General features: G+C 53.3%; 2 protein-coding genes across 20 annotated transcripts in view; both read left to right on the plus strand.

Moving 5' to 3' along the window:
- The window catches only part of AFDN (afadin, adherens junction formation factor), a 140228-nt gene extending 128828 nt beyond the window's left edge, over positions 1-11400 (plus strand). For 7 of the 19 annotated variants that reach the window (XM_058735910.1, XM_058735912.1, XM_058735916.1 and 4 more), the window contains 4 exons: positions 2129-2242; positions 5095-5410; positions 8530-8614; positions 9396-11400. In XM_058735910.1, coding sequence (XP_058591893.1) covers positions 2129-2242; positions 5095-5410; positions 8530-8614; positions 9396-9549 — 669 coding nt within the window. In that variant the 3' untranslated portion in view covers positions 9550-11400. Of the gene's footprint in view, positions 1-2128; positions 2920-5094; positions 5411-8529; positions 8615-9395 lie in introns of those variants that run through there. The other 12 variants (XM_058735919.1, XM_058735920.1, XM_058735917.1 and 9 more) reach the window with 5 other exon arrangements.
- Positions 11401-15991: 4591 nt separating this feature from the next.
- KIF25 (kinesin family member 25) overlaps positions 15992-23234 on the plus strand; it is a 47377-nt gene continuing 40134 nt past the window's right edge. The window contains 1 exon segment of the mRNA XM_058736175.1: positions 15992-16105. Coding sequence (XP_058592158.1) covers positions 16031-16105 — 75 coding nt within the window. The 5' untranslated portion in view covers positions 15992-16030.

The raw sequence follows: 23234 nt of genomic DNA on the forward strand, positions 1-23234 counted from the left end.
ACACCATTTCGAGCTAATTTGGAGTAAGTTTAGAGGCTAGGTCATCATTCCTGTCATTAACGCTTTTGGGGGAGGAGGGTCGGGCAAAACAGCATCCGTATGAAGAATGAAAAGCCTTGTTTTGGAAGTGGAAAGACGTGAAGCCGCTTGCCAGGCAGTGGGCAGAAACTGCCCTTGTCGCGACAGCACGGAGGGGTTCGTCGGTAGCAGTAAAAAGAGGAGCTGGGGACCTTAACAGCGGAGACGGTTCCTCGCCCACCGCATCCAGGTGTAGAAGAACGAAGGTTTTTAAGAGCAAGTGCCTGCTATAGATTTGCCGGGTAGCACTCTGTACCTGCGGTTGTGAGAATTGCTTCTGTGCCCGTTTCTGAACATGGCGCTTCTCCTCAGCGCGGAGGACCCAGCGGGCCATGTTAGCTCTGTTGCCCTTGCTCAGACCTGATCTTAATTGCGCCTGGCAGGTGAAACGCGGCGAGGGAGTCTGTGCGGAACGCTAACGTGCTTCGACACCCTTCCGCGGAGCGTATTTAACACCAGCTGCTGGCTTATCTGCCTGTTTTTATTTGGGTGCCGTTTCTCGCACTTCGGACCGATGAGTGTCAATTGGTTGATGCACTGGTGCTGCGGGCCATGGACCCTGCCGTGGTGGGGGGGGTGGGGGGGCGGGGCGGGGGCTCCCCGGTGGAGGCCAGCCCTGCGCGACCCCGGGGGGCCGGGAACCCTCACAGTTCTGCCTTGTTTCTTGGGCTCGGAATCCGTAGCCTGTGCTCCTGCTCTGAGCCCCTCACAGCCAACCTCCCAACGTCTCCCCTGGGCTTATGCCTAGATTTGAACTAAACGGGAAATTAAGTAAATTCGTCTCCTTGAGGAGCAGATTTTAATTTTTTTTCTAAGATGTTTTAATATTGTTTGCTGACCTGAAAAAAAGCCTAACGACGCCAAGTTAATTTGTTACTTCCCCATCGGCTGCAGTGTTTATTCCACAGAAATAAGGCAGGAGTGAAGCTGTTAAGGTTTTTGTTTTTAAAAAAAAAAATGCAAATACAACTCAAATCCCGTTTCTGTTTCTGCTGTGAACGGTTTCTACAGTAAGCAGTAATTCCGTAAATACTGAAACACACCGTGAGCAATTTTACTTAAGGGGAGTCCTTCAGGGGCTTTAACAATGAAACTAGATGGCGTTGGGTCACGTTCTAATTTTTAAAATTTTGAATCAACTCCTCTTGACGTCTGGAGGCACATTTCTTGGGTGCTACCGCAGACCGGCTCTGGAACAGAAGAAAGAAAATACTTGGAGAAGCAAGCTTTCAAAGTTGCCGTTATCTGGGGCCGTAACAAAAAGGCGTTTTCCTCTGTTCTGGTCAAATGTACGTTTAATCCAAGGATCCTTTTAGAAAAGATATCCTCAACCTGTGGCACATAGAGGAATCTGACTCTATGCTGTTTCGGGGAGCAGACGGTAGGTTTCCAGACACGAGAATTATTCAGAGACCGGCCAGTTGACTTGGCTGAGAGGTTGTAGCAGAAGAGAGGTGAAGTGAGGTCCCTTGCGAATACAGGCTCAGATTCTTTGGCTCAAGACTTTGGGGTCTCCCTGGGCCGAGAAGGAGTTCTTGGAGTCCAGGATGGGGTCTGGAGAAAGCGTATGGCCAAGGGTCAGTGGGCCAGGGGCTTGGCCCACGGTCTCGGTATCCCTCTGGGGTTGTGTGCTGGCACGTGGGCCCCGCCCCAGGGACCTGAGGTCTGTGTGCCCCAGCCCACAAGCATGAAGACCGGAGGGAAGGAGGATGGGGGGGAGACGATGGCCGAGTGCACCCCGTAGTTGCGTAACTGGAGGGTCCGTGTGTCACGGGAGTGTGGTTTACGTGAGCTGGCTACAGTCCGGCTTGTTCACGGTGTGGATGTATGAGACAGATTCCTTCTTGGAGCAGTTCGTGGAACTGTGGGGACAGTGCTGTTAGGCAGCTTGATTTTGAAACGTGTACGTTTTGCCATCTTCCCACGGTGATCGAACCGGGTGCTTTGTATCTGACGTCGTGTGTGTGTGTGTGTGTGTGTGTGTGTGTGCTCTCTGCGCCTCGTGCTGCTGGAGCGTGCAGGGCGGAGGTTAAAGTTCCTGCGTTGTTAGTTACAGGACGAGGAGCGGCGGCGGCAGCGGCAGCTGGACGACATGCGCAGGCGGGAAGCGGAGGACCGCGCCAGGCAGGAGGAGGAGAGGACGAAGCGAGACGCCGAAGACAAGGTCATGGTCCTGTAGGGGCGGCTAGAGGCTTCCCGGCTTAGCCTGAACCCGATGGATGGGCTGGGGCAGAGGGGCAGACGCTGCACGCATCCTACCGCGTGCGAGACACGACGGGGCCTGGACCCCTCCTTTGTTGTCGGACCGGAGACTGGAGCCCGGCCCGGCCCGCCCGCCTCTGCTCCGGACGGTGTCCACGCCCTCCCAGCTGAGTCCTCTCTCTCTCCCGCTTCTGAACTCGTGGGCCTGTCGGGGTGGCCGAGCCTCCTCCCGGCCGGTCCGCTCCCTCGGGCCCTGCCCTTTCCTGGCCGCGGCCCCGCCTGGTGGGGTGAGGGTGGTGCTTGTGCGGCTGCGCGGTCGCAGCTCGGGCGGCGACGCACCAGGGACGTAGACGGTGTGTTCACAGCGCGCACTTCGAGTAGGTTCCTTGCGGAAGTCACTCCGTTCTGGCTGGCGGTCAGCAGGTCAGATAGCTTACAAAAAGCGTGATACGAGGAAAATTCACCTAGAATGTGATCTAATATCCTGAGTTGCTGTTTTGGTTCCACATGTGGATTCTTTTTATGAAAGTAATCTTTCACATGAATTTCAAAATGACAACCGATTGGGTCCATCCTGAGAATCGGGACCGCAGTGTGTGCGCAGCCGGCCCTGAGCGGGGCACCCGTGGCGGGGGGGGGGGGGGGGGGGGGGGGGGGGGGGGGGGAGGGAGCCTGTCCGCTCTGACGCTTCCCTTCTGTGAAGGCGGGGGCCGTGGGCGCCACAGCTGCCGGTGGGGAGTTTTCGTTCCTGATTCCTCCTTTGACGGTCTGGTGAGCCGTATTAATGAAGCCCCCTCCTCCCCCGAGAGAGAGAGAGAGCTTTTAGGAAACCTTGCGTAGCGACACGATCCGTCTGGATGTGTAACTAGTGAAGAGCTCGATTGGCAGAAACGATGTGACTCATCTAGACGAAAGTAGAATAATAAGGCTAGGACACGTACCTGTGTGAAAAGTGGCGGTCTCTGCATCTTCTAGAGCCTCACGGTTCCTTGGCATCATCCTGTGACCTTCAGCGGCTGTGTCCACATAGCTTCTGCAGTCTCGGAAGCGGCCTCTGCTAGTGGGGCCGGGTGCCCCGGTGTCTTTCACTTGTGTTGGGAGAAGTCCCGGTCAGAATCAGTTCCCCGCAACATGAGCCCCTAGACTTGTCAGTGCAGGGGTGTGTTGTGGCCCGCACCCCCCTCGGGGCCCGTGTGCGGGAGGCCTGCCCGCGCCCCGTGCTCGGGCCCTCAGCTCCCGGCCTCTTCCAGCGTGAGCCCTCACAGCTCACCACTATGTCACGTAACGCTTGGGTCTCGCTCCATAACTGCTTCTAGAGTTGAGTGGTCACTAAAAAGCTGAATGAGCTGTTTTTTATCCGCAGCGTCCACAATTGAGGGGCTGGCTTTGTTACAGAAGAACGTGCCATTCGTTAGTCGGGTGGGCCACCTGTCCGGTCACGTCACTGTATCTGCTCTTAGTGTAACTAGAGGGATACTTTGGTCTCCTCCTAAAATGTCGTCAGGCGGCTGTTGTTCATGTCACACTAAAGGCCACAGGGCTCATTCTGGATTTGATTCCCCAGCCTAATAAGCAGACCCTTATTTTACGTTAGAAAACAAGGTAAAAGATGTCTCAACACAGAGTAAGAAGATAAAGTGAGAAATTGGGTCCAGTGCCAAGACGAGGCTGGCTGGCACCTGACCACGAAAGGGGAAGCGTGAGTGCTGTGGTCACGGTGTGCAGGGCTGGGAGGGCGCGGGGGCAGGGAGCAGACCGCAGACATAAGCACACACCTCCTGGCGGGGACCAGAAGCCTGTACCCGAATGCCAGCAAGGTCCCTGAGATTAGCTCTGTGTTTTGGGTTGAGTGGACTTCAGACCCGTTCGCTGCGCTCTGCGGCCTGTACGGCATCTAGGCGGACGCACAGCTTCCAGTTTGACCTCACATCCCTCTCTTCCATCCACTTTTCCATGTGTTCTGGAACCTGTCAATCTTTAACACAACTGTGCTGTTACCTTTTTTAATGTTAAAATAATTTTAACGCTGTCAACTGTAGTTTGTGCAGATGTATGTCAGAAAAAAATGTACAGTATGTGTCAAAATATATTTGAATATCGTGTTGCTGTTGCTCTTAATGCCTGGCTCTCTCATTTTCTGTCTGCCAGGGAGTTTCAGGTTTGAACTGTAAATTAAGAACTGCGGAAAGCACACCTCTATCTGTTAGATTGTCGCCCTGGGAAAATGAGTAATGTTTTATGGTTTCTGTTAACTTCTCTGAATAACTGGAAATAAACCAGGTGACTTCATCTTCCTTCTGGTAGAGGAAGGGCTGCTCTCTGGACCCCGGGGCTCGGTGAGACAGCGCGCGCGCAAGGCGGCTGTTCTTGAGGGCGCCGGCTGTAGAAAGCCAGCTAGAGCCTGTTTTTGGTTTGGTTTTGTCTTTAAACCCAGCAGTGAAGAGGTAAGTTAACACCCTACAAGAACAGAAGGAGAGAGACAGGAGCAGCCGAGAATTAGAGAGAGGCCTGGAGGGATAACTGAATGGGGACAGTGGTGTAGGATTGGAAGCTGGAGCTTGAAGGTGCCTGAGCGTCCGTCCGTCCGTGCTTTGCAGCGGTTTCACGTCAGATGATTCCACAGTAGCCTGAGTGTGTCCGTGCTTCCGGATGGATCTGCCTGTCCCGTCCTAGAACGTTCTGTCGAAACTCTCCTATCCCCTGGATTCGCAAGGGTGTGCAGAGGGGGTCAGAGGGTGACGCGTCCTTTTGCACCCCGGGAAGGCCCCCTCCTGACTCTGACCTTTGTGCTTTTGTGTGCTTTTCCGCCCGCAGAGGCGACAGGAAGAAGGTTATTACAGCCGCCTGGAAGCCGAGAGGCGCAGACAGCACGCGGAGGCCGAGCGCAGGCTGCTGGAGCCGGAGGAGCCGGGCCTGGGCAGACCGCCGCTGCCGCGGGGCTACGAGCTCCCGGCCCCGTCCTCCCCGGCGGCTGCTCCTCCTCCCCCGCCTCAGCGGACCGCCTCCTCCCTGCAGGCCCCGGCCCTGTCCCCAGACTCCCTGTACACCGCCAGGCTCGTTGCGTACCACGAGGAGGAGGAGGAGGAGGAGGACTGCAGTCTGGCAGGTCAGGACAAGCTCTCCCACACCGGCAAGTCCCGGGGCCGCCTTCCTCCCGCCGCCCCTGCGCCACGGCCACCCCCCCGCCGGCCGCGCCCGGCCTCCGACGGCCTCTTTCTCTCCGGCTCCCTGCAGCCCCCCTCGGCCGCTGCCCACGGTGCTGCTCCCGGAGCAGGCCGGCCCCCTCCTCCCCCTCCAAAGCCACCGGGCTCCCACCACCCCCGCCACTCGAAAGGTAGAGGTAAAGCGTGGGGTCATGGGGTCACCAATCAGGCCCCCTGTGTCTTCCTTCGTGATTGGAGTGGGGACTGCGCGGCCCCTGTGGTGGGGGCCGCCCCGATCAGCACTCGCTCCGGCCTCTCGATCTCGCTTGCTCACTAGTCTCTGCCTCCGGGTGTGTCTGCCCTGCACGGCTGTGGCCTGTAGGGTCCCAGTCCTTCTCCCCGGTCACCAAGTACTGTTTCAGCCTCCATTCTCTGCCCCTTCCGATAACTCTTAGGCTTACTTGAACAAGTACTTCCTTCCACACTTTTTGGTGTCGAAAGATAAGATCTTCTCAGCCGTAGTGTCACGGTCACACGCACACTAAGTTCCGTTCTTTAACATGAGTAACACTTCTCTGTTCTGAGTTACCTGCCCCAGTAGTTCCCCTACCGAGCTGGGTCATAACGATGGCCCCTGCTTTCCGTGGTAGTCTGGTGGCCTAGTCAGTGCCACGCTGCGCGGATGGCCCTGCTGTCACGTGAGCTGCCTCGCGCCAGGGGCAGGGAACCCAGTCCTTGTGAAATCACTCCTCCCTCTAACCGGTTTCTCCTTCTCGCTCTGTGACATTCTCTGCCATCGCAGCACTAGCCAGACCTCAACAGGCACACGGCCATCTGCAGTGACCAGTGTCCAAGACAGCACTGCAGGGATATTTAAGACATAACCGAAAATCGTAAGGATTCGGACCCGACTTTCGTCTTACTTTCTAAACTTGCTCAGATCTAGTGCTTTTCATGAGCACGAGGGCTTCCAGACCCTCATGGTGTGATACGCGGGACTCACGATTCCAAAAGAAGTTGAAAAGTCAGAAACATGCGTAATGGTGGCTCTTCCGGAACAAGTGGGCTTGGCCAGGGTCTTGCCTCCTGTCTGCGCCAGTGCTCTGGTGCCCCTGGAAGGCTCGGCATGATATTCAGGCGGGGCCACCCAGAAGCCAAAGTTAGATCTTTATAAAATTTCTGTTTTCGGCATCTAGAAAGTAGGCGCTCAACGACGTTTGTGGGATAATAGTCACTTTCGAAGGGAGATGCCATCAGTCTCCTTGCACATCACACACTGAACTTTAGATATTTTGTGTCCCGACACGAACAGATGAGGTTCGGTGACGCAGTGTTGTGGCGAGGCGGTCACTCGAGACCCCTTTGGCTTTCACCCACGAGCTAACACTTAATTTATTTCGCATCTGAAACGCCACATAGGAGGTTCTGTCCCACACCTGCCCGCTCGTGCCTCTTTGAAGACTTCCTTCGTAAAGTACAAAGCTGTCTGCACCACATGCAGGGTGCTTGTGACCTACCTCCCTGCCTCTCCCTCACGTGGCCGTGCCCTGGGCTCAGCTCACTTTTCTGTCGCGAGCACTCTGGGAAGGACACAGACTTGGTTTCTTCCACTGGGCCCTGTGGGGAACAGAATCGGGCTATGCATTGGAATAAGTAACATCCCGTTCCAGCATAGCAATATATTAAAAAGTGTGGTTTAACTGGAGCTTTTCGAGAACTATTTGAAGTGTGCGGGATTCATATATATAGTCTCCTGAAAGTAATGTTCTGATTAACTTTGAAAATTTTGAAGAATTTTTACCAGTGGAAGAAGCAAGTGTCATTCTTAAAACAAAGCTCAAAAGATATGTCTTCTAAAACAAAACTTAGAGTTAAAATTGAAAAAATTCTATTCTGCAGATAATTAATGTGAAGACCCACTCTGGGTTATCTGAGGTTACGGATACAGTCTGTCTCATCTTTTGAGTCTTTGTGGAGGATGACTTTGCATACGGTGTCCACAGGGGGACCTTGCTGAGGGACAGGAGAGGTGCTGTGCTGAGACGTGACTGCACACGTCCGCACAGCGTGTCCTGTCCTACAGAAAAGAAGCAAAAATTGATTTTTGTGCAACCTGTCTAAAAAGGATGATTTTAATGTTGAAATACTGTAATAACTTTGCCGTTTATTTAATCCGACACGCAATGCTGTCAGCGTTGGCTGAATATTTTGAGTATTGTGCTCCGGCTTGTATCCCCATAAGCAAAAGGTTCTTCAAACGTGACATTTCTTTTTGCTGGTGTGATAATAGAGTACTGCTGTAATGCGTTGTGATTTTAACACACCTTTTAATATGATACTGGGATGCATTTAAAAGTTCTCTCTGCATCGTCTCTTGACCTTCAACATCCCCGTGGAGTGGATAAGGTGGCGGTGCTATTCCCGGACTGATGTTGTCAGTCACCTCAGTGGCTGGGCCGGGCTCAGAGCCAGGGACCCAGGCCGAGTGTCCCGCGGGCTTGCTCACTCAGTACACGGTGCTGCCTCGGGGAGTACTTTTTTATTTTTATTTTTATTTTATTTTATTTTTTTGCCTCGGGGAGTATTTTGAGTGAGTTTGTATCTGCAGCATTTATATCAAACACGAGGGGTTTTGGTGGCTCATTTGATTTCAAAGTGTCAATAATTACAGCCATTTATGTAGGAAAAAAGCCATTAGCTGTCCTGAAAAGAGACCCTTCAGTCACATGGTTACTGGCTAGGTTACATTCGCTCTCCTTTGTTTTGTAAGGAAGCTCCTCCCATCAGGACTGTCCTGTGTGACTCCCTCCCCCCCCTGAAGCGCATCTTCTGAGCTCATGGCGACTGCATCTTGCCTGGTTTGAACTTTCTGGCACTGCCACCTAAGACCTGTGCCGTCACAGCGCCTGTCGGGGCGGTGATGGATTTCGCAGGCCGCTGAGCGAAGCCGGCTGCAGACCAAGGCATCTTTCGTCTCATTTGAAGAACCTTGTGCTTTCACTCAGTAAAGACCTCCTCTTCTTCTGTGGGCCCCGGATCTCAATGATGATAAGGTTTTGGGAAGTATGCGGGTACTTTAACTTTGACTTTTTCTTTTATGGAAAAGGACCAAACTCTTCCGTGGGATCTTCCGGGGCAGTGATCGGTGCCCGTGACGGCTCCCGGGACCCGAGAGAGAGGCTGGCGAAAAGGTATTGACAGCTGGCAACAGCTTCACGGAAGGATCGCTGCCTTCCTCACACGGTTCTTGTATGAGGCTGGATCGCAAGTTGAGAGACTTGATCACCTCAGGCGTCCCTCATTGTACACGAGTGTGTGAGCCTGCTGGCTGCTTCGTTTTACGTTGCTCACAGAATTCTGTTTCAGACACTGGTGTACGTACCCGACTTCCTAGTCTAGAACTTCCTAGACCTTCAGAAGCAGCGGATGTGCTGCTCTTTGCTTCCACCCGCGAAGCCAGAAGGCACGAATAGGTTTAGTGTCTCCACCGAGCGCTCTCACCCGGGTGGTAGAAACAAATTGGCCCAGACACTTCTTAAAGCTCTGAAATGGAACTGATGGAGAAAATCTTCAGTGTCTTCCTGTAACGTGGTGTTAAGTTAGGTATCCTGATGCCTCTCGGGTACGTGCGGGGCTCGTTAAAATTATGTGCTTTTAAACTGCCCTCTTTAGATCAACTCGGTTATTAAGAACCCCCTGCCTGCTAAAACTGAAGTTACCAGTGTTTTGAGAGTTGGGTGTGTCGGGAGAAAGTTAGTATTTTAGGCAGGAAGGCATTCTGCCCCTTTTTTTACACAGGTCTGAATACAACCCCAGTGACTGTATTTATAGGAAGGGTCTTGGCTGGTTTAACAAAGAATGAGTCTCCCTCGGGAAAGATTGAACTGAGTTGCCCGCTATGTAAAGTTACCTAATTGTTGACAAGTTATTTCCATCTTGACCAGTGATGTCTTACGTTTCCCTCTGACGCAGCCATGATGCAGATTTACCTGGAAATTCCGGAGCCCCTGAGAACTTGACATTCAAAGAGCGCCAGCGGCTGTTCTCACAAGGTCAAGATGTGTCCAATAAAGTGAAAGCCTCTCGTAAATTAACAGAACTGGAAAACGAACTGAACACAAAGTGAGACCAGGAAATGGCACCCGTGCTCAGCCCAGCGTCCTCCCGGTGCGGCTTTGGAGGATGGTCGGGGGAGAGAAGGAGGCGGCGGCATTTCCGAGTCACAGAAGGGCTGTTTGGAAGATGGGTGGGATTTAGAGGTGGTCCCAGTCCAAGAAGCCCTTTTGTTTTACCAGGAGATTATCATTTATACGATGTAAACACTGTCTAATTTCTTAATTATCTGACTCACCCGAAGATACGTTTTTTGTTGCTTTTTCTAGAGTCCAAGCTGGAAAGGGGGAGCGTGCAGCGCAGGCGAGGGCAGTGGGGTGTCTCCCCCGCTGTCCCCAGGGGGTGCCGAGAGGCCACGTCCGTCCCGTGTCACAGACTGGACTGTAGGGATGGGACGGGGAGTAGCCTGCACCCCCAGACCTTGTTTGCACTATTCCGTAGTAACTGCAGATGTCCCGGAGGAGGGTGCGCACGGAGGACACGCCCGGCGCGTTGAGTCCAGCGCTCGCGTGGGCCGGGCTCGCTAGTCTTGTCCGTGCAGTCAGGATGCGGCTCGGACCCACACCTCCTGGGAGGGAGGTGATGCCCATTGGAGACCCTGCCCCTCTCCTTCCATACGGGGACAGCCCTCCCAGTACATTCTAAATAGTTGATTTTAAAAAACTCCAAGAAGAAAATTTTGAGGATTTAAGCTTAGGATATTTTATTTTTATAAACGTCAGATTATTGTTAGGCTAATAAATCATTGGTGATTTTGAAGATGGCAATGACGTTAGGAAGTTAATATTTCAAATATTCAGGGGAATCTGTAAAAGAGCATCTGTTTAGCTGGGCAGTGTCGATGTGGGTAGAAACACGGATATTGGAGAGGGATGGGGGGGGGGGCAGGGGTCAGTAGTGACCTTTGAGCACAACTATTGCTCAGAAATTTTAAATGCAGAGAAGAAAGAGTGACATCCATGTCCTGTCTGGGAAAGAAGGGCCAATGACATGGCATCTGCGATTTAAATACTGTAAGAGTGACTTGTGAGGCAGTTGAAAGTATTTATTTTTTCACATCTGATAGTTACTGAACTTTCATTTGATGAGTTACTGTGACCAGTGTCCTTCCTTTAGCTGTGAACGTGTGGCCGATACAGACACGGATCTCACTCTGGTTTCTACTGTGTGATGTGAAAATGGTAAATTACGTGGGGATTATGAGCAAAGCTTCTATTTGACAAGGCCCTGCTGTGGGATCCTGAGGATTTTTCTGCACCAGAGTGTTCTTACAAAATGCGTATGTTAGAAAAACGTGCACACTTTCAAACAGAAGAGGGAGGAGAGCCTTTTTAGCCTTAGAAATCACTTTAATAGGCGCTGTATGATAAATCACTGAAACGCGAGTGTAAATATCTTTCACGTCTGTCAGGGTTCTTATGTGGAAGTGTGCTGTCACCACTGCCCTCGTTTAAGAGAGTGACCTGGTCTACGTGTTTATGAAGGATGCGCTTGCTCTAGAGCTCTAGGAGAAGCGGGCCCCTCCCGGAGAGCTCGACAACACTGGCCGCCTCACGGGGACAAAATCCACACTTGCTGTCATGAAGCAGACACAGAAGAGTCACTGTTCCGTTAATCTGTAGAAAGAACAGACACGCCTGAGTACACGCACATACCTGTAAATACTTACATGCGGGGGCGTGTGTGTGTGTGTGCGCGCGCGCGTGTGTGTGTGGCTGTAAACCTGGAAACGGGTGGGTTTGGCCGCCCGTGGGTGATGAGGTCATGACTGTGCGTCACTGTGGAAACACCAGAACTGCTGTACTCCCCGTTTCTACTGTAGCTCATTTGCAATCTATTTTTAATAAACTTTGTATGTATTTGAGCGGATCTGTTGTTGTAATCGTGCTGGCAAAGATTACGTTTGTCATCTCAGCCTCTGCCTCCTACCTGTGTGTCCTACTCATTAAACAGTCAGCAAGCATCATTTCTGTGTCAGATGGGGAGTCCGGCATGTGGGGGACGCTCTTTTCCTGAGCGCACAGACTCTAACGGAGACTCTGCAGGCCGCCCCGACATCGGTTCCCCCCCGCCTGTGGCTTTCACCCGGCTCATGGGCAGACCCAGACCCAGACCAGCGGTCACAGGGACTCTGCACACCAGGTGCTTAGTGAATTGTGTGGACCGGTGGCGAGGACCCGCCTGGGGTGGCTCCGGGAGGGTGCACGGTCGCCAAAGCACCCAGGCCCGGCTCTGCTGCACCACCCCTCTCCCCCTGTGGCCCCAGAGCCCCTGCCTCTGTGTCCCTGGGGCAGGTGGGCTGAGGGGGCGTGCCAGGACTTCAGGAAGGGCTGTCGGCAGAAACGGTGTGGATCTTTTTAGGACTGTCTGCCTACCTACATATTGGAGTGCTAGTGTCTGCTTGTGGTGTATTTTCGTGCCCAAAACGGTGCTCTGAGGTTTGAGAGGACAGAAAGTCCGTTGGTCTCCAGGACCTGAGTGCTGCTCGTGAAAGGAACGCTTCTAACCTGCAGACTGTCTGCACCGCACGGGGTTCTAGGGGGCCGTTGGAACGGGATTCTTCTGCTCTGTTGCTTGGGAAACGGATTTGAAAGACTTTTACTTGGACCTCTAGGGAAACGCGGAGCCACAGCAAAGTCTCAGGGCCCCACTTCCGCTGCAGAAGGGGCCCTCACGGGAAACAGGTGCCAAGTGACGGGTCTCAGTACAGTATTCGTGCAGTTTATTCTAAGTCACGGCGCCCCAGCAGATGTACGTTCAACTCCAAAGCGGGATTTAAAAACCAATGTCTTACACAGTTTATGGAACAAATACAATCCGTGAGTGCCCGCCCTGTGTCAGTCACTGTGACACTGGTTCCAAGTATCCCAAAGCAGCTGCAGGAAGACAGACACGGTTCACAAATTGTCCACAGAAGGTGAACAGGGCGCTTAGAGGCCTTGACGGAAGGACTCGGTCTAGCTCGTGGTGGAGGACCTTTGGAGAAAAGGACTTGCCCTCTTGAGAGAAAGGACTGGTCCCCGCGGGAGGATCCCCGGGGCAGAGAGGTTGCTGCAGGCAGATAGCAGGTGGGAGACGGGGCACTGGGGCCGGGGGTGGTGGCAGGAGGTAGGTCTGAAACATGGAAAGATTTGCAGTCTTCGTGCCCCTTTCCTGCAGGCCTCCAAGGGTGGCTTGGTCGCATGTGGAGAAAGCACAGGAAGGAAGGTCCGGTGTGCACTGAGGGGCACACGGCCCTTGGCCGACAGCGGGGCCCAGCTGCGGGGCACGGGCACGGCATGGGGGTGCGGGGCAGATCACAGAGGTGCCCAAAGGCGAGGCAGGAAGCCAGTGCCAACGGCTTCGACCAACCTGGAACGGTGACTTTCAGATCATGCTTTCACATGTTTGCTGGATTGAGCCTTGGTCTTCCTGCTCTTCTAAGCCTCGTGTTGTGTTCTTTTGCGGAGATGGCAGATGGCCAGGTCTGAACTGGGGACAGCGGGTCCAACTTCACCTTGGAATTGTTAAGAATAACACAAAACATTAGCACAAACAACAGCAAACAGGAGACCTGGAAGACAGTGGGTTAGCTGCACAGCTCTATAGTCCTGCCTCCCCAGGTTCCGCCCTGGGGACAGGCCCCCGGGTGGAAGGCCGGCTTGTCTGAGGAGAACACAGACGCGTCCTAACAGCATTTCCCGGCAGGAGGGAAAGAGGAGTGCAGGGTCTGGGCTCCCTGACGGCCGTCCGGGTTCCAAGTTTGCTTGCAGGGCTCCTGAGATCCTTCCGGCAGCTGTGGACACCGGTCCAGACACTCGGACTCCGGATGCAGCGCGGGACGCCTTTAAATGCCCCTGCCTCTCCTCTCGGTCATCTGGGATGTGTTGGTTCGTTGTTTCACGATCTTTAATGTGCTGAAAGTCATGGCTCGAGGAAGACCACACTGTGCCGCCTGCTTCCGCCACAAGTTCAGGCAGGATGCTCTCTTGGAAAGAGTTCGTCTCCGCTGGTGACAGAAGCATCGTGGGTTGCAGGCAGCAGCAGAGGAGTCTGAAGGGCGAGGAGACTGCCGGTGGCAGAAACGCACAGGGGGCTCCTCAGAGCGGGGCTCCGGCCACTGAGGGGCACCAGCTCGTGGCGTGCCGCTGACCTAGGTAGCCCCGGCGGTGTCCTCTGCCCAGGGGTGCGCCGTCCACGGGCCTCTGGTGGCCTCAGGCGGAGCACACGGTGGCCCTCGACCGGGCTGCCAGGGGAGCGGATGGGAGACCATCAGTGGCCCCATCGGGCTGCTGGTAAGAGAGCCTGACCTGGGCGGCGCTCAAACACTCTCCTCGGGCACCACTGGGATTTGGGGCGGAGGCCCCCGTGTGGCCCGGGGGTGCACCGTCCCTGGAGTCACCCGCATGGGGACCAGATTCTGGCTGCGGGGAGGCTCCCCCGCCTCGGCAAGGGCTGCAGGGAGCCCAGTGGGAGGGTGTCCCGAGTGGTATCGGTCAGCAAGGCCGGGACACACTCGCCAAGTTCTGTGTTCCCTGTCACACCACATCACTTCTGTCATTGCGTCCCTGCTGCCCGGGTCTCTCCTGAATCGTGGGCTCTGGGACCCGAGGCGGAGTCGTCTCCCTGTCACTGCGGCTTCTACTCAGAGTAGGATCACTGTATCACGTGTGCACGGCACATACACGCATCATACGTGGTGCACGTGTGCACATTACATGCGTGCCGACAGGTGGCCCCGGTGGCCTCACCAGCCCCCAGGAGCGAAGAGAGTCCTCGTATCCGACCAGCATGTTTGCTGCTGTGAACCCCAACTCAGTGGTCTGTGTGTCTCTAATTCCTCAGGTCTAGGCAGCCTGTTCTGACCAACGTGCTGTGGAAGGAGGATGCGGCTTATTCACAACGTCATCGTCATCGCCTGTTCTTTCTGATTCATTGACTCAGGCAACAACAGATAATTGGCCTGAGTTCCTAAATGTGCCAAACGTTGTAGCTGCTGTAGGCCCAGCGGCTGCTGTCTTTGGAGCTCTGGATCTCCTCCGGTGACAGTGACACCAGATAACTGTTCCATGTGAGCAATCCCAAGAGCCGTGTGCCAGGGGAAGGACGTGGGTCCCGTCCATATGGGATGGTTTTGATCGAGCCCTGAACGAGCATCCAGAGGGCCAGAGAGGCAGAGGCAGTGACGTGGAAATGTGCTTGGCCCCCCCAGGAACAGCAAGGAGGTCACTGATCCTCCAGCCAAGTGGGCAGGGAGGGGGAGGGAGGGGGCAGAGGAGGAGCAGGGGTGCGTAGGCCGTCCTGAGCGCCTGGTTTTTACCTAATGGAGAAGCGGAGGGGAGGGAACGTCCGACTGACGTGTCACCCACCGTGTAGGTGACCGGCCAAGGGGCTGGTGCCATCACTATGGTGAGCCCAGAAGGACTTGTCTGTGGTGGCATGTGGGGTGACGGGAGGAGTGGATGGCAAGGTGTGTGTGGGTCCCGGTGGGCGAGGAGTGCAGGTGCACCAGAAGTCGGGCAGAGCCGGGAGGGGCTGGGGATTGTGGGGACGCCCCCGGGTGGCGCCTGCAGGCAGTGTGACCTACGTACAGGTCGGGAACTCGAGGGAGGGGGGCAAGCTGGACACAGGATCGGGGCATCATCAGGGTACAGATGGCATTCAATGCTGTGAGAGGAGACTGGCAGAGAAGACGAGAAGACGTGCCCTCGGACGGAGGACAAGAGGCCAGTGCCCGAGAACCAAGTTAGTTTTTCAAGAAGCAGGGACAGACCAACTGTGCCTGGGACCACTGGACCTGCCATGCAGCCGTCCTCTGCCACCCTCCCAGGGCGCGGGGCGGGGCGGGAGCAGTGCGGAAGAGGGGAGGAGGGGAGGAGGGGAGGAGGGTGGGCCCGGGGCAGGGCGGGAGCAGTGCACCTGCCCAGCAGTGCCAGGGAGGGCGGGAAGGGCTGGAGCAGGGCACGCGGGGAGCAGGGCAGGGGAGGGCGGGAGGGCGGGCCGCGGCAGGGCTGCGGAGGAGAAGGGGAGGGCTTGGCCTGGAGCCTCCCTGTCCAAGCACAGGTGGTGCGCCCGCCCCTGCGCCGCGGCTTCACCCCGGGGTGCTCCCCCTGCTCCGGTGCTGCCGCCCCTCCCCCCGCCTCCCTGCAGCGGTTCGGGGCCCCGAGCGGCGCCCGCTGGCCTCTTCCTGTGCCTGTCCCCTGGCTCCTGTTCCCAGTGGGCTCTACAGGCCCTCCTCTCCCCGCAGACATTCCTGTGGGGAAGGGAGCCACACTCGTTGGGCGGACGCAAAATCACAGGACCAGCGGGAAGGGCTGTGTCCCCGCGGGAGGCTGTAATTTACATGGGGTCTGGAACACCCGCCGTATCCAGTAAATAGTCTTGCAGTGTAGCCGCTCCCCTCCCTGGCCCCTCCCCCGGTCCCGTGACCCCGTCGCCATGGAAACCACGGGAGGGGTGGGGGCGCGCAAACGCCCGCGCACGCGCAGCAGGTGGGCTGAGGCCTGGGCCCGGCGATGCCGGCGGCGACGGGCGGACGCTGGGGGCGCTTCTGGGAGCAGCGGGCCCGGCAGCTGCAGCGGCAGGTGCAGGTGAGCAGGTGCCGGGAGCGCAGCTGCGGCCCCGCCTGCAGCCCCACCCCCTCCCGCCCCTGAGCCTTGGGGGCGGGGGCCAGCGAGGGACAGTCGGGGTGGCGGCGCCCCAAGACTGCCCCGGGACGGAGGCTCCCGCCATGTTCCACCTTCTGCTGTGTAGGGTGCGAGGTCCTTCCTCGTCTGCCCTCCCGCTCGGTCCCCCAGCCCGGCCCCCGACCCCCGCGCGCCCCACCCTCCTCCGAGGCCCCTCTCCGTGACTTGTCGAGGGGCTACTATGTACCGTGCTGAATTCGGGGGTACAGTGCTTAAGCGACCACACACCTGACCTTTCTGTTCCCTGCTCTCGGAGTATAGGTGGAATAAAGGAGGAAACAGTCACAAAATAAACGTAAACCACCCAAGTGGGCCCATGATGACGCTAAGGAGGGGACACACCCAGTCCTACAGGGGCTTGTAATGCAACCCTGGCCGGATGTGGGGGTCCAGGACCGTCTCCCCGTGAGCAGAGGTGGAGCGGGGTTCTCCTGAGATGGGAGGCCGCCATCTGGCAGTGCGTTGAGGGTCAAGGACAGAACTGTCCCCAAAGAGGAGCAGCCTCGCAGTGGCGTGTGGCCGCGGGGCTGGCGTTGGGCAGAGCCTGGGGGAGGCTGCTGGCTGGGGCTGAGGCGGGAGGGGGGCGCCCGTGCAGCATGAAGCAGGACTAGAGATGTTCTTTATCTTGAGGGCCCCGAAGGGCTCTCGAAGATATTTTAAGGGAGGGAGGAAGCCGTTAGATCCATATTTTGAAAATGTCACTCAAAACGTCCCTTGTAGCGAGTGGCCCCGCAAGGGCAAGCGTGAAGTTGTGAGGGCCGAGTTCGAGGTCGCCCGCAGGACTTCTGGGTGGCAGGATGAGGGCCTCTGTGAACCCACTCCCGAAAAACAAGCCAACAGGTGAGGGTCACGGCAAAATGGTGTAGCGCCCCCCGAAGTTGCCCAAACAGCATCCACCAAAGGAAGCAACGATTATTCGAGAAACCTGCTAAAAACCTCTGGAAGCACAGAAAAAGTCTGAGGCCCCTTGCCTCACACCACCCAAGCTCAGGCCGGCAGAAGTTCCACTCTGGGCGTGTGGGGCCAGGAAGACGGGGCTTCCCCTCTCCTCGGCCTCCGACGACGGGTCGCCATATCTCACCAGTCTGGACGGGCCACCGGACAGTCGAGGAACCCAAGTTCCTGGCTGACTGTGGCGGAGGCTGGGGGCCTCCCTCCTCCCACGGAGCTTCCGCTCCTATCATGGAGGCCTTACTCCAGAACAGAGGCCGGGGCGCTGGGGCTCCAGTCACTCTTCCCCAGCTCCATCAGCACAAAGGTTTCATGGCGAGAGAGCAAGCCAGGAGCCTAGAGGCCACAGGCCTCCCGGTGCCCAGAGGGCTGATGTTCATCTCTGGAGATTTCGCTCAGGGCGAGAGGCAGCCCATGAGACAGAGCTCTGAAGCTCTTCCCACAGGAACTGACTTCATCTGAACCGCTCTGGTGAGGTTCAGAAGCAAGGATCTTCTTAATTAAGAGCACTTACCAGTTGGCTTGGGCACCATAACCAAGTACCACACACCAGGTGGTTCAAAGCACAGCAGTCGACTCCCCCCGGTTCTGGAGGCCGGGAGTCCAAGAGCAAGGTGTTGGTGCTGGTTTCTCCTAAGGCCTCTCCCCTCGGCTTGTGTGCGGCTGCCTTCTGTGGTGTGATCTCGTGGTCTTTCCTCTGTGCATGGGTACCCCTGCAGTCCCTCTCTGGGCGCCCAGTCACACTGGATTAGAGCCCACGCTAATGGCCTCGTTTCAACTCGATCGCCTCTTCACGGGCTCTGTCTCCAGATACAGTCACACTCTGAGGCCCTGGGCTTGGGAGTCCGACACGTGAATTCGAGGGGAATACAGCCCATAACAAGCAGCAAGCTGACAGGCCACCTAGCTCACACCAGTCTAAGAAGAGTCTGAGGTTGTGCCAGATCTCACAAATGGGCTTCCCAAAGTATCCCTGCCCCAGTTTAATTGGAGCAGACAGTGGAGAAAGTCACGCCCCAGGCCATTGTTGAAAACAAGCAATCGAGAGATCAGGGAGAGGTTAACACGGAGCCCTGCTTCAAAACTGCTGTCTCCGGTGCAGGTGCCGCGTGGCCGTGTACGTGTCCAAAGCCGTGTCCTTCTAGGAGCTACACCAAGGCTTCCCGCTGAGGGGGAAACAGACTTCCCTAGAGAAACTGAGCTGAGTCACTCAACAAAGCACACAAACAGCAACAAAAACAACCTTCAGGTGGGGGAAAGGCGTCACTATCTAAAGTTTCTGCCATATATTTCCTAAAATGTCTGGTTTTCAACAAAAAGAAATTATAAGACATGAAAGAAACAGGGAAGTGAGACTCATCCGCGGGGGGAGGGGGGGGACAGACAACAAGAACCGCCATTGGGAAGCCTGGTGTTGGCATTAATAAGACGACAAGGCAGTCATTGTGTGAACATATAAATATGCTCAAGGGACTAAACGAAACCGCATTATAGAGGTGAGGGAAAATATGATGATTTCTCTTCAGATAAAAAATGTCAATAAAAGGATAGAAAATACTTATTAAAAAAAAAAATTGTAATCCTGGCGTTGAAAGTAGCTGAAATGAGGACATTCCCCAGAGGACTCAAGAGTAGATTTGAATGGACAAAAAAGAAAAAAAAAAAAAAAAAAAAAAAGAATCAGCAAACTTTTAGCTTGGTAGAAATTATGCAATCCTAAGAACAGAGGGAAAAACAGAAGGAAGGAAAGTGATTGGAATCTGTTGGTGCAAAGCGTGTAGGCATACCAACATACACACGACACAGGGGCACCAGGAGGGGAGAGCGAGAAAGCACAAGAAATATTCAAAGAAATAATTGCTCAAACTCCCCAAATGTGTTGAAATTTGGCATACGTAGAAGAAGCTTCATGGACTTCAATTAGGATAACCACGAAGAGATCCACACCCACATGCGTCGTAGTGAAAACACCGAAAGAGAAGACCAGGGAGGGAAGAATGACTCATCAAGTCAATCCACAAGCAGACTCTCAGCAGCAGCAGGGGCCGTGGGGTGATGCACTCAAAGTGCTGAAAGACAAATTCTGTCAACTAAAAATATTATATCCAGCAAAACTGTCTTTCAGAAATGAAGGCAAAATAAAAGTTTTCCCAGATAAACAAAGTCAGACAAAATTCGTTGCTAGAAGCCTTGCCTGATTAAGAGACATTGAAGGAGGTTCCTCAGGCTGAAAGCAAGTCCCTGTCCCTGCCCCAGAAACACAGATCCACAAAGAATGCCAGCAAAGACAGTCACGTAGTTATAAAAGGATAAAGGTGTATTTTTCTTGTTTTCTTCACTGATTTAAAATAAGTAATTGTATAAAACTACAGACGTGTAATTGTGTCATTGAAACTATAACTTGTAGAAACGTGATATGTTTGACAGAAGTGGCACAAAGGAGGTGGATGGGGACAAAGTTTTGCGAGAATAGGGCAATGACGCCAGATGGTAGTTTGAATCCACAGGACCAGGTGAACCTGGTGGTTCATCATGGTGAAGAAGGCCAGCACAACAAACCCTGCAAGTCTACTGTCCCTTCTCTTCTCAGATTCTTTAATGAACATGAGATTATGTAAAGCAGCAATGATAGCACTGGACTGTCACATATATGAATGTGATGTGTGATGGTACCAACCCAACAGATGGAACAGGGGAGTTCAGCTATAGCAAGAGCGTCTCTACCTCACCAGGCCCTGACTGTCCCTGTGAGGTACACTCTCCCACCTGGCCAGACCCTGACTGTCCCTGTGGGGCGGACCCTTCCAGTTTCAAAGTGTAGGGTGAGCTTTTGAGAAACCACGAAGAAAACTGTTCAAAAACTAATGGAAAATGTCATTGAAGAAATTAACATTTTATGCTAGAAAATATCCAGTTACGGCAAAAGAAGTCAGCAAAAGAGGAACAATCAAAACGTGAGGCACATAGAAAATGAACAAGTGAAATGTTGGGTGCAAACCTACATCAGCAGCCTTCAATGTGAGTGGACAAGACATCAGTCAAAAGGCAGGCACTGTCCGGCTGGATAAGAAGCGAGTTCAAACTACATGCTGTCTGTCTGCAGGGGCATGCTTTACATTCAAAGATACAAATAGCTTGTAAGCAAAAGGATGGAAAAAGGTACATTATGCCACCATTAGCTACAAGAAGACTGAGTGACTGTACTGATATTAGACAAAATAGACTTTAAGATGACATAAATGTCACTACAAATAAAGAGGAACATTTCATAATGACAGAAGTGTAACTCCATCAGAAAGATAGGAAAAGTGTATGTGCACCTAACAACACGGCCCTAAAATGGACAGAATTGAGGACACAAAGTAGCAATTGAAAAATAATGGCTGCAGACGTCAACCCTCCCCTTTCAGTAATGAACAAACCGGACAGGGGACCGGCCAGGAGACAGACAACTTGAACAACGCTACTGAACCAACTCAATCAGGCGGACATCCACAGAACACCCTGCCCACACAACAGGAGGACACATGACCTCAAGTGCACGTGGCACAGGCCCTCTGGGTTAGACAATGTACTAGGCCACAGAGGAAGCCTGCATACACATAAAAGGATAAAGATCATAGACAGTATGTTTTCCGGTTACGATAGAGGGAAGTTAGAAATTAATAACAAAAATAAATTTAGGAAATTCACAAATATGGGAAAATTGAATAAGATACTTTAAAATTATTGTAGATCAAAGAAGAAATCACAAATGAGGTCAGGGAACATTTTGAGAGGAATGAAGATGAGGGTACCACCCAGCAAAGTTTGTGGGATGCAGCCAAGGCAGCACTTTGAGGAACAGTCGTGGACGCAAACACCTACACTAAAAAAGAAGCTAGCTCTCCAATCAATTACCTAAACACCCACCTCAGGACACGGGATAAAGCAGAGGAAGCAACACCGAGCACCAGCAGAAGAAAGCCACAATGAAGACCAGAGCAGAAACAACTGAAATAGAGCATGGCAAACTATAGGGAAAGTCAACAGAACCAGAAACTGGCTGTCTGCAAAGATGAACAAAATTAACAAACCCTTAGTTTGACTGAAAAGAAGACTCAAATTAACGAAACCAAGAATTAAGGACAAGGCATTGCTACCAACTTCACAAAAATAAAAAGGAAGTCAGGAACATGCTGTGGACAGCACTGCTGATGATTTCACCAGGGTGAGTTGGTCAAATTCCCAGAGTCACAGATCACCAAAACCGATTCAGGAACTAGAGGATGTGAGCACAACTGTAATGCATGCTGAGGTTAAATTAGGAATCCGAAATCTCACAAAGTAAAGCCCAGGCCCAGATGGTTTCCCTGGTGAATTGTACCAAACGTGTGAAGAGAAATGAACACCAGTCCTCCATGAACTCTTTGGAAAAATAGAAAGGAGGGAACATTTCCATGCGCCAACACTTACCCGATGTCAAAACCCATGCAGACGTCACAAGAAAACTGCAGAGCAATGTCTCTGAAGGATGCAGATGTGAACCTCTTCAAAAAATACTGGCAAACTGAATCCGGTGGTATATGAAAAGGACATACACCCTGACCAAGTGGGAATCATCCCAGGAATGGCCTAGCGTTCCAAGGTCGGTTAACGTCACAGACCGAATCAACAGAATGAAGGACAAACCCCACGATCATTTCGATAGGTCCAAAAACACGCTTTTGACAAAATATTACTTCACTTCGTGATAAAAACACTCAGCCGGCTCCTCAACCTGATAAAGGATGTCCCCGAAACCCCCCTGCTGACACACGTAACATGAGAGGAGCAAGACAAACATGTCCTTTCACATCTGTTCACCGTCTCCCTGGAGGTGCTAGTCAGGGTATTCAGGCAAGAGAACGAAAGGAAAAGGAGTCTGTACCAGAAAGGAGGAAATAAGACTGTTTCTGTCTGCAGATGACATGATCTCGTATATAGAAAATCCTAAGGAATCCACCAAAAAAACAACGCTCCTGGCACTAGTGAGTGATTTCAGCAAGATTGGAGGATATGAGATCCATACGCAAAAAAGTCTGTTGTGTTTCTATTTCATAGCAATGAAAAGACAAAAATGAAATTAAGAAAACCGTTCCACTTACAAGATAGTCAAAGATGATAAAATGCTTTGGAAGAAATTTAACCCAAGAATTGCAAGACTTGAACCCTGAAAACGAGAGTCAACATCATTGGCGATCAGGGCAATGCAGATCAAGTGGCAATGATACGCCCCGGTGGCTGTAATCAAAGAGACAGATGGAAGTATCTCGAGGGTGTGGAAAATGGAATTCTCATACACGGCTGGTGGGACCGTGCAGGGAAGACAGTCTGGAAGTTCCTCAACATGCTAACCGGTTCCGGTCCTAGGCATGTGCTCAAGTGAAGGGGAACCGTGAAGGGGAACCGCGTGTCCGCACAAAACACTCGTTTAGGAATGTCACAGCAGCACCATTTCTAACAGCCAGAAAGTGGAAACAACCCAAATGTCCTTCAAGTGATGAATGGGTAAATAAATGTGGTCTAGCTTCACGATCTAATATTGTCAGGCAATAAAAAAAATGAAATTCTGATGCCGCAACATGGTTCAGCCTTTGAGAGCGTGATGACCAGGGAAAGAAGCCGGTCACGAGGGACTGCATATCATATGATTCCGTTGATACAAAATGTCCAGAGTTGGCAAATCTGTAGAGACAGAAAGTAGATTCATGCTTTCCTAGAGCTGGATCGGGGTACGTGGGGGGGGGGGGGGGGGATGGGGTTTCTTTTGGGGTAGCGGATATACTGTGACGTAATTTTGGCGACGTGGCACAATGTGAGTGCACTCAACGCCGCGGACTTGTGCATGTCAGGCAGGTTGCTCGCGTTTAAGGGAATTACATCTCCATAAAGCTAGTCGGGGTAGCATCTTAGAATCGAGTGGACTTTCGTGGAAACACTCCATAGGTTTTCTTCAAGAGGTAAAATCAACTGAGCGTGGTAACAGAAGGTCTAGATGACACCCAGGTTTCCGGTTTCATAACCCGTCACAAAGAGATTGACCTAAACTGGTCACAGTTCT

The sequence above is a fragment of the Neofelis nebulosa genome, chromosome 6, assembly GCF_028018385.1.
Source record: "Neofelis nebulosa isolate mNeoNeb1 chromosome 6, mNeoNeb1.pri, whole genome shotgun sequence".
NCBI lineage: Eukaryota > Metazoa > Chordata > Mammalia > Carnivora > Felidae > Neofelis > Neofelis nebulosa.